The sequence below is a fragment of the Dicentrarchus labrax genome, unplaced genomic scaffold, assembly GCF_905237075.1.
Source record: "Dicentrarchus labrax unplaced genomic scaffold, dlabrax2021, whole genome shotgun sequence".
In the NCBI taxonomy this organism is placed as follows: Eukaryota; Metazoa; Chordata; class Actinopteri; family Moronidae; genus Dicentrarchus; species Dicentrarchus labrax.
This window is the reverse complement of record NW_026136708.1, coordinates 7,521,067-7,532,555: the sequence shown is the minus strand read 5'-3', so window position 1 is coordinate 7,532,555 and position 11,489 is coordinate 7,521,067. Positions and strand designations below refer to the sequence as shown.

The following is an 11,489-nucleotide window of genomic DNA, read 5'->3' as shown; positions in this document are numbered from 1 at the left end:
CTGCCTGCTTTTCCATCCTCTGTCCTCCTGCCTCACTCTCCCACACATCATCTCCTCTCACTCTCGCTGAATGAGCTCATTCCTCCTATGCCTCTGCATCTATCTTCTCGCGTATGATCGAATTTCTCAGTGAAAGTTACCCGCAGGGTGTGGATGTGACAGCGCTCATTCTTGCTGGTGTCAACATGAGCTGGCTATTTGCGTTGCTATGTGACAGTGGGGAATTGGAATATTTCTGAATGTCCAGTGCAAGTGAAATAACCCTCATTTGAGTCTGTTTCGTGATGCATTCTAATGGACATAATTGGATTGCAACCACGCTAGAAAACACATAACTCTGGTATACTTAAACCCTTAGGCCTTCGTGTAATCACAGGGGAAACTGACCTTAGATCATCTTCTACAGGGCAACACAGCCTATTAGGAAGTTGGTAACATCCTAACATGACTCCTGGGATTCAGAGATGCTCACCCATCCTCATTGACCTTCCAGGACATCTTGCCTCAGTGGTACACACACACACACAGTCATAAGCTCTTGCTGGAAGGCACTGCTGGGGCAGCCTGCCGTTGCTCCTCGGCATGTAGGCGTGTCTGGAGAGCTGATGAGCCTCAATGGATTTTCTCGAGTGCTGCTTTCCACTGCGAATGAGTCACACAGTGTATGGGGAATGGGGGCAAAAGGAATCTTTGGGGATTATTATTCTGATTCATGCACAGCTGTGGTTTAGGCTTAACAGAATCCCTATTTGGGTTTAGAGTGATGGGCAAATGCAGAGATGTAGTGTCATAAAACACTGTACAATGTATTATGGAACATGTGCATGTATCACTGCGGTTATCCAGGAGGTACTATAGCAACATTTCCATAGTTCAGTAGCATGCTGATATTTTTCTCAACTGAGTCGGTGAGACAAAAGCAAATTATATAGCTATTGTATAGTGGTGAATGTTCCAGCATTATAACAAAGAATAAAGTGGGTGGCTCACAGAGATTATATCACAGAACCCAGAAACATACATACACATAAGCTTGAGGACTGGGATATAAAAGCTTGTGGGTGCAGCCACATTCTGCAACTGTGAACCACCGTTTCTGAGATGAGAGGCCTCTGTGTGAAAAATGCATTTCCATGTTTGCGGGGGCTTATTCGGACAGGCGGCGAGAAACGAAGAGTTAGAATAGTGCGTGTTTGTGTATGCGTGTGTGCACTGCTACTGCCTGCAAGCAGGGGAATAAAGGTTAAATTGAACACTTCTGTCAGTGTCTTGCGTCCAGCTGCAAGCATTCCTCTCACCGCCCTGGATTCCTACATGGGATTGCACAATTCCTGCTGTCACATCCCTTGGTAATCTAGGAAGAACAATGAATAATGAACCTCTTCCATCCTTCGCTTTGTAATGTATTACAGGGGGACAGCTCCGCAAGACAGGAATTTGTTCCAAGAGGCGTCTCGGAAGCACACAGCCCTGTGTCAGCTTTTAATAAGATCTGTTGGGGTTTTTCCACACTTGGCACAAAAAATCTGGAATATGATCCCATATCATAGCAGAGCTAATACCTTGGTTTTACTATTCAAACACCTAAGTGCATAAGGGTTTTTTTCTCCAAGACAGAGCTTTAACCACTGATTAATGTCATTGCACTACCTAACACCCATGCCCTTTCTGAGCCCCTTTTTTTCTTGTCGTCATGTGTTTCACGCCCCTATATTGCATTTTTGTATTTTGCCTTTAATTTATTCATTATATCCTATCATAATGCATGTTTTTGCCGTGTTCATTGTCATTTTTGCTTTCATACCCTCGCAGAAGAGGAAACAGAGCAACAGTCCATATGTGAGTCACATCAGTAGCACAATTATTTGCTGCATTTTACTGTTTAAATAAATAAAGTCTAACATAATAGCAGCATACAGCGTTTATCTGTGCGCTATCGTGAGAGAGGGATCCCCCTCGCTTTCCCTTGAATGACATTTCAGGAGGAAACACATTTGTAACACAGCACGTACAGTAGCTATACACTCTCACTCGCATCACCGCCCACCGCCCCCCTCTACCCCTCCCCATCCAATTTACCAGCGTGCGATGCATTTAGATTCCTGGGGGTGTAGCCTCACTACATGGTTCTCACATGACTGCACTGCATATTATAACTCAGGATGGAAGCCAATGGGGTTTCGATGTGGGAGTGACGTCAGGGGGCGGGGCGGGATGTTCACGTATGTGTGTGTGTGTGTGTGTGTGTGTGTGTGTGTGTGTGTGTGTGTGTGTGTGTGTGTGTGTGTGTGTGTGTGTGTGTGTGTGCGCGTGCGTGTGCGTGTGCTGCGTAGAAGCCCCCCTCCGTCAGGCAGGCAGCACTCTCGCTCTGTACAGGCGCAGTGAGTGCAGTGTGTGCAGCTCGGCTGGCCTCCCTCCGCACTGAATGGACTAGATTCCCAGCCACGTAAGAAGCACAGCAGCACCACGGGAGAGAGGATGTCCTGCTGAATCAAGGGATAGGCCTGGGAAAGTCGGCCGGCCGTCCCTTCCTTCCTTCCTTCCAGCAGCTTAACAGCAGCAGACACACAGGACAGACGACACTTTTCTTCCACTGGACTAGACCAAGAGAAAGAGAGAGGACGTCGACTCCCGCACACAAAGAGCTACAGCAGTGTTTTTTCTCTCCTTCCGGATGGGGTTTTCTCCTGATGTGGTAGATGACAATCACCGTGCATGGATATGATCCTGGGGAACAAGGCCGTGCACTGACCTGGTACTAGTTAGCCAAGGAAGCTAACTAGTTAGCTCTGCACCTGCTAGCCATCGTTTGTCTGTCAAATTCCGGCTAAAATTCAGCAGCTATAATTAGCTTGCAAAAGTTGCTTTATATATTTTGCTTGTGTATTTTTTTTTCTCCTGTGCCTGCAAGCTGTTTCCAATTAATTGTTTCCGTTTTATGAAACGTGTCATACCATTAACCGGCGAGATAAGCTAGCAAACAAGCTGCGGGTTAACTTAGCACTCCTCATTCATTGTAGAGCTGACTTTTGGCAGCCTTTGTTACAGTTTCGTCGTGCCTGCTCGCACCGCTAACGTTAATGAAACTGCAGCAGGTCCGTGCAGCGGGGGTTTCATTCGGCTTGAGGCAGTAATTCTGTCATTTTAGCCTGGCCTTACCTCTTGAATGGAAAACAAAGGGGGGAAATGAACAGTTGAACTCCGCAAAAAAAAAAAAAAATTACAGACCCCTTTTTGTTGTATGAGAACCAACGAGCGAGCTTTTTCCTGTTGACAGTCTGCCACAGTCTCCTGCAGCAAGGTGCATTTAAATCAATTCTTCATCCGTTTTATACTTCTATTCAAGATTTACTAAAGTACCATTTGTGACATTGCACTGAGTTTACAACGAAGTGGTGCCATAATCGAGGAGGAGGACAGGATCAAGGAGGAGGAGAAGGCCCCCGATTTTGTGGAGTTATCGCACTTATTCCTCATGAACATACAGAGGTCAAATCCAATTAACATTTCACGTTATGGGAGATCGCGGCACAAATCGCACGATTTCGAAGAATTGTCTTGCTTAAGGACTACAGAGTCGCACCAGAGTTTCAGTCCCAACCTCGGGTCCCCCAGCCCGCCGGAGACCCCGGACTCCTCGCACTGTATCTCCCGCATCGGGGACTACCTTTTGTTGGAACCACTGGAGGGAGACCACGTTTTCAGAGCCGCCCACCTGCACAGCGGGGAAGAGCTCGTATGTAAGGTTAGTAGGCAACATGGTAGACGTATCCTACCTTTTTATGCTCCCAGAATAGCTTCTCTGCCTTCTTTTAAAATGGGGTTTACTTCATACAGGAGCATGCAATTTGAGAATTACACTATAAGGACAAAGTGTTCTTACAAGTTCCTCACTTTTGCATTCATTATCACATGAATAATTTTGGCTTTATTTCGACACATTAAGACCTAAATGTAATGCACATACTGAACAGGGAACTACTGAGTTGGTTTCAGTGGTCTGGCTTTTGCAGCAAACCCTCACCCCTCAACTTTTTAATAATTGCTTGAATTGTAAATAGAGAGCTGGCACAGCAGCCTAATGGAAAAAGTGAATGGGGCGAGCTGCGTGGTTTGGATTGCATGATGTAACGTTGACAAAGGAGTGAGTAACCACGCACACACACTCCTCTCCGTGCTATTCTCGCTTACCCATGGCTTCTCTCTTTCACAGTGGGATGCTATAATCGTCTTTTTTCACCTTTGCTTTTATATTTGGTGCATAAGCATGGTCATGTTGCACCTTTTGCACCAATTATTAGTGGGATTGCACATTTTTTGAGAAGGGTTGTACACACAGGGCTAGGGAACTTTGCAAGTTCAGCAGGCTGCTATGACATTGGCTCCAGCATTGACCTCTCTAACCATAAGAAATAAACTGCTTTTCCCCTCAAGGTTGAAGACACACTCGTGGCCTTTCCTCACCACATTTATAGCCCCTATTGACTTTCGTATATTACCGATTATAAGGGGCAGTGGGGTTGTCCCTGAGGTACATTCCAGCTTTAAGCAGGCTTAAGTGGCTTGATGAATTGAGACGATAGTTACATGCACCGTTGGACTCATGAGGCATGACATATCCAATAACCCGTACCTTTTGACTCAAGATAATGTTTTGTCATGGCAATAACAAATTAACAGCCTTTGGCACAGCCTGTGAGCTAACTGCCTTTTGACCTCATCTGCTTTGTGCTGGTTTCAATACAGCAGCAATCAATCCCCACTTCCCTGATTGATGCCAAGCTGGAAGCCTAGGTCAAAACTTAAGATCTTGAGAGCTGTGGGGTGTTCTTCTATTGACTGTGAACAGAGGAGCCCTCTCACCTGAACTGGTTGTGCTGAAAGTCAATGGCGGGGGGTTACTATGGAAACAAAAGAGACACTGCAACCCCGGGCTGCAGTACAATACCGCTCACTAACATGATGCTTTCACTTTGCCTCTGTGAAACCTTACTCCCTCTGCCAACAGAGTAAACACAAGTTAGGTGTCACAAGAATGTGGTTGATTGCTCATATTTTGCTTAATTATAAGAAGATTTAAAACTCTTTCAGACACAACAAAACAACCACCTAATGAGACGGCTGCTCTCAGAATTCACCCTAGATTAACAGAAAAATAGCCGTAGACTGTAAATATAAATGCTTTCCTCTCTTATTATTGCAGGTCTTTGACATTGGCCGATACCAGGAGTCACTGGCGGCCTACTTTGCCCTGGGCCAGCACCAGCATATTAACCAAATCCTGGAGATCTTGCTTGGGGAGACTCGAGCCTATGTGTTCTTTGAGAGAAGCTATGGGGACATGCACTCTTTTGTCCGCACCTGCAAGAAGTTGCGGGAGGACGAGGCTGCCAGACTCTTCTATCAGATAGCCTCGGCAGTGGCACATTGCCACGACAACGGACTGGTCCTCCGTGACCTCAAACTGAGGAAGTTTGTCTTCAAAAATGAGGACAGGTGAGTTCTGCGTAAACCGTAGTCTCTGTTGATCACTGACAATCACTGTGAACTACTTCTCTGTTTCATCTGTACACGTTGTATGTGATATAACAACCAAGTCAGTATCATCTGTGTCATATCTCAGCTTACAGCGAGGATAGTGTAAACTGACACGATGCAAGACATGAAATTCCTCTCCCAGATGTTTTGCAGAGTACAGGAAACATGAGCCCTTTGTGTCTCCCCTAGCTATTTTTGGTAGTGGATATGGCACATACAGTATATACAGTATGGCATATGGAATCACACTTGGGGAGGATCATTGCAGTGCAGTTATTCCAACAGTGACTGAACTGAAAAGCAGGAACAGAGAAGTTACTAGGACAGGTGATCAGATAAGACCAGCTCTTTTACCACTAGTGCCCTTCAGCAGGAGAAATCCATAGAATCACACTGAAACGGCACAGGTTTACTGACCCCTGGTGGCAGCATTTCAAAACTACATGCATAAAATTCAGGCATCTGTTGCCACAGCAACCTGAGAGTACTTTTTTTAATGAATGAACATTATTTTAATTTTATTTTAATAGATGTCAGACTTAAAAAAATGTATTATAGTTTTTACTTATGTCAATGCTAATGCTAAAGTTTCTTAGAGTAACTTCTTTACAGGCAGTTCTTATCTGACAGCCATGGCACAGACTGCTCCTCAATGCCCTCTATCTGAAAGTGTGACGTCGTTCTTTGGCGCTAACTGTGGAAAAGGGAAGTTGAGCTGCCTCACATACTCAGTGCGGGTCCAGTGACCTTGAATGTTACACCAGACTGCTCATGAGCTGGGAGGCCGAGCCCCCCCCCTCTCCCATTAAATGATTGATGTCAGGTGAATTTTAAGAGTGATGGTGCGGGACAGTATTGGGTCACATTTACTATATGGCCTGTCAAGAATCCTCTTTCACCTTTTCAGTCCTCTTGGCTCTGTGGACACGAGAGTACAGAGACGACAAAAGCTGCTTTAGAGACACAGATCTGCTCTGGCTTGAACCCAAGTGTGTGACAAAAGGCTATGGAGAGTGCCAGAGAAGCAAAAGAACAAGACTAAATATAAAATGATACCTAAGCAGGCTTCCTCAGCATGTGTGAGCTTCCTGACCCGATTTTGTCATACTGCTGTTAGCCTTTGACCAAACAGCAGCCTATTTAAAGAGCACTGGTCAAAAGTTGGTCTCTAGTTCATCAGCACAACTACTTAAACAGGCCCCGTTGATCTCTTCCTCCTACACCAAACTCATGAGACATTAGAGGATCAGCACAGATTGAATCCCATATAGCTTAAATAAAGAAAATGGGCTAAGCCTTTTTTTTGTATTTCTAAGCCCTATTAACTGTAATTGCAGGTTTGCACATGTCCTCCAAATGAGCTGTTATCCAGGCACTGATATTCTGTACTTAAAAAAGCTTTTATCACAGAGGAACAATGGGCATTTGGCTCAAGGAAACAATAGAATTTTCCTAATTTGAAAATGTGGAAGCGCTCTATAGCATATAAAAGAAAGCAAATTACTATCACTGACAATGAACTAGTGAGTGGGCTGATGTGGAAGTGTAGGCACGTGTAAGAGATTGGCCAAAAATACATTCATTCGTCTAAGCCCGTACTTCTTGGTTTCCTTTTTCCTAGTGGCTCCCATTAGATACGATCACACACCCTGGCTCTTTGTCTGGTGCATCATGTCTCATGGACCTCACACGCAGATGGCAGCATTTGCACAACCCCATAAGTGTCTCTTACCATGCACGTGGAAGATTTTCTTGCCCGAGCCTCTCAAGATTCTTTAGTGACAACGCTTCTGAACAACCAGCCATTATATCGGCACTTAAGGGTATCATAGCTGCTATTGTGGGGTTTAGAGAGCGAAACAGTTCAATGCATGAAATCTAAGATGATCAGGGACCCGTAATTGTGTTTCTTTTGAATTGTTGAGGTCTTCTGGAAAGCCTATTTTACATCGATGCTTTTTGGCAAGGCTTTTATTTAAGTGAAAGGAAATGTCAAACTCAAGCCTGGAGCATTATGTGCCTTACTTCCTCTGGTATCCAAAAGCGATGGATCTAAAACACGTAATGTCCATCAGGGCAAATTAGCCCAGTTGAGTGTCTTTTGTATTTCATTTTTTGTCAGTTGGCATCCAGAAATTGGAACTCTGAAAGTAATTAGCACTTAATAACATTCACATTATCAAATAATTCTATGTGTCCATTGTTTGGTAAAGCAGTATCATCATGTTTAATGTGTTTTTGTTTCTCTTGTGTCTCCAGAAGCCTCGTGAAGCTGGAGAGCCTTGAGGACACTTATATCCTGGATGGTCATGACGACTCCCTGTCAGACAAACATGGCTGCCCAGCCTATGTCAGTCCTGAGATCCTCAATGCCAACGGCAGCTATTCGGGGAAGGCAGCTGATGTCTGGAGTCTGGGCGTCATGCTTTATACCATCCTCGTGGGGCGCTATCCTTTCCATGACGTTGAGCCCGGCTCTCTGTTTAGCAAAATACGCAGGGGCCACTTCAACATCCCCGAGACGCTCACACCCAAGGCCAAGTGCTTGATCCGCTCCATCCTCCGTCGGGAACCCGCAGAGCGCCTCACCTCTCGGGAGATTCTGGAGCACCCCTGGTTTGCCTCCTCTGGGGCACTAGGGGGCGCTGTGGTGCACGGCAGAGGAGAAAGAGAGCAGGAGCAGATGGTGCCTGAGGTGAACATGGAAGAGGAGCTGGAGCAGTTCTTCAGCTGAGCAAACACCAAGCACAAACGGACGACTCCGCCACGGTCGGCTCGCCACGCTCACAGCAGAGCCAAAAACAGTAGTTTAGAGATTAATAGGTGAACATTTGTCACTCATAATAAAGGTATTTCCATCCTGTTTCCTTTTCCATCATTTCATGGAAAACCTTGAGCCTGGCATGACAAATGGCATCTATACGTCACCTGGCGTTGCACCTCCCCGTTCGGGGATGTTGCCGCCAGACATGCAAGTTGCAAACAATGTAGCAAATGTTCTTTTTGGATCTGTTTGGTTTAATGTGGTGCTCATAAAAGTAGACACATTCACCATTTTCGACACTATGGAAAGCATGAAGGGACATAAGAACACAGGAAACCAAGGAGAACAATTCAAAATGAACTGACAAACTGCAACACCACACCTTTTCTTACAGTTTTTTTTTTTTTTTTTTTTTGTCATAGCTTTAGGTGGTACCAATTTAAACCACAGACCCAGGATCGGAAATCACAACCCCAAGTTCTGTTTTTAAACAAATACACGGTGATTCTCCCTGACCTGGGACCATTGGTTAATAAATGGAGCAGCTTTGGCTTTTTCCTCATCATCATTATCATCAACAACATGGTTGACCTCGTCTTTGTTTCATTAAGTTTTGTTTTTCGTCCTTTCATTTCTCTCAGTTTTACATTATTGATCATTCTGACAGTCACTAAACTCCTTGACGGCCTTGTTTTCAGTGATTTGTATGTTTCTGCCTCCTCAGTCTCTTAAGCCTTTACCACATTTTATTCACCACAGTCATTTATTATTTTTTGTTTGTTTTTAAGCTATTCCACTCTGTTGTTACTGCTGCTTTAACATCACTCCCAAAACCTCAATCTTAAACAGTTTTTTCCTGGTAAGCCTCCAGACATGGCGTCATGCATTTGATGTGTTAGGTGAATGGACAATTCCACCTCTTTAAAATTAGCTTCCTCCTTATTTAAATTGATTCTTCAGTTGTAGGAACGAGAACGTAACATTTATTTAAATTGTAACAGCTATATATATAAATATATAAATATATATAAATAAATATATATATTTAAAACTACATTGCAGGGTTTTTCTTTATTCAGAGATTCCTTTTTCATGTATGATGTAGGCAATATCTTGACACAGGACAGGCACGAAGAGGAAAATGTCTGTCTGAAGTTTTAGAATACACAACATCTTCTGTGCCAGTATTCTGGTGCCCCGACAGCCCATGCCACCTGGTCTCCCTCTTTTCTTTTTAAAAACTTGATACGAGATATTCAGTGATAGTATTGCTATGACATGCTCACTCCAGGACCTCATGTTAGTTTTTCTACTGCCTGCGTAGGTTCTGTGAAACGATCATGCTCGGAATGGGTACCAGTGGACATGTTTTGTCGTATCTCAATGTTACTTGAATTTGTGTTTTTATCTAGTCATTGGCATGTGCCCCATGAATGCTATAGCCTGCCTAGCAGGGGGGAGGGGTGGGAGGGAGGAGGGTGCTTGTTTTTTAAGAAAAGTTAAAAACATGAAAATTCTCAATTTGCTACTTTTCTGAGTTGCTTTTCAAATAAAAAAACAACTATTGCTTTCATTGTTTTTGTAGACTGAGCTACCTTTTATTTAAGTTGGTGCTGATTTGGTGCTAATGTTTAGTCCTTTTGTTTCATGGAGGGGGGTGGTGCATGGTGGGATATCTGCCTCAGATGTTCTGATTGTATCGTAACAGATTCTGGTGTTTTGTCCAAATTTATTCAGTAAATAAATTGTGAACTGCTATTTGACTTTGTTGTTCTTTTCCATACACTTGATCAACACATGCAGCATCACACAATGCCATACTGTATCCTGTTACCTAAACAAAGGCGTGATGTGTTTGTTTAGTCCATACTGCGTAATAAGAACACATTTCATAAAAATTCTGTTTTAATGCCCATATATTACAAATATTAATTGAATTATGCAATGCAAATCCCCAGTCGAACATGGTCACCGACATCTCAGTGGGATAATGTAAAACATTTTTGTAGCAAAGGACAAATTTTCTTTGATATTTGACTAGAAGGTGATAGGCAGCTATTCATCCCGAAGCCCACATCTAAGTGATTTCTGCTCCGTGATGTGGAGATTTTGCAGTCCCATTTCATACATCCATACAGAAAAAATTATTATTTTTCACTTTTAGAACACTCTCAGCCCGTATGCCCTAACAAAAGCACTTCCCAGTTCATAATGAGATTGCAATCACAGACAGAACTTGAATGGATTCCAAATGAGCGAGGAGAAAAAGGCTTTTGCTCCATGTGAACCTCTCTGTCTGCCCCACTTCATCTAAATGATTGCACACATGAGGCTCTTGGAAAATGCTCTTTAGTTGAATCATTTTCCTGGTCACACTCTTGTGAGAGACCCTTAACGACAGTCTTTGCTTTTTCTGTTCAATATGACAGCATTGTAGTTCTGCAAAGCTAGCTGCCCTGCTCTGCTGACCTCATCCTGTCTTTGAGTCAGTCTGTGGAAGAAAATCACTTCAGATTCTATTTTGTTCATGAATGTGGATCAACATGTGTGCACATGTGTGTGCCCAGAGTTGTTCGCCCTGTTCATGCAGAGTAATCCTGATTAGGTTGTATCTTTCAGACAGGGTAGGCAGCTGTTGCAATAGCCCAAATGGTTGCTTTCTCCCTGTTTGAAAAAGAGGATGAATGAACATCCTTTGGCACACATTGGCAATTTCAAGTTATGGGTCGATGCTCAACAACACCTGCCATTGTTTTGAATTCCCCTGAGCTGACAAAAAATGAGACATTATTGAAGACTGAAAATGATTTTGCAAATAAGGTACTGTGAGCTTTCAAGGCCATATGGTTCCCAGTTTCTTTGTTTTCAAATGTGAAATAGATGGATCACTGTGGCACTGTTTCCAGATTATAAGCAGAGCACGTCTGAAAATGGCAGCTTTCTATCATGCAAATAAAGGATGCAAGAAAAAGAGTGGTGCTCGCACAGCTCAGTGGACAGGCAATTGCCTTTATAAACTTGAGCTGGTGAATGCTAGCCTGACCTCTAGTGGCTGTAGGCAGTATTAGCCAGTGATAAGAACAGCTTTGGGTTTGCCAGGTGTTTGTGTTTATCCTTTGTTTTGTATTTTTAATTCAATTAACCATTTGACCTCTGACCTTCTGGAAAAGGGTTAGGGGGCATCTAG

At 43.7% G+C, this 11,489-nt stretch overlaps 1 protein-coding gene across 1 annotated transcript; it reads left to right on the top strand.

Annotated features, from left to right (window-relative positions):
* The first annotated feature begins 2,313 nt into the window (after positions 1-2,313).
* On the top strand, positions 2,314-10,060 carry trib2 (tribbles pseudokinase 2). Its single transcript, XM_051408896.1, has 3 exons — positions 2,314-3,745; positions 5,204-5,496; positions 7,798-10,060. Exons 1-3 carry the CDS (start codon positions 3,476-3,478, stop codon positions 8,270-8,272), a joined length of 1,038 nt encoding a protein of 345 aa, XP_051264856.1. The 5' UTR covers positions 2,314-3,475; the 3' UTR covers positions 8,273-10,060.
* Positions 10,061-11,489: the final 1,429 nt, after the last annotated feature.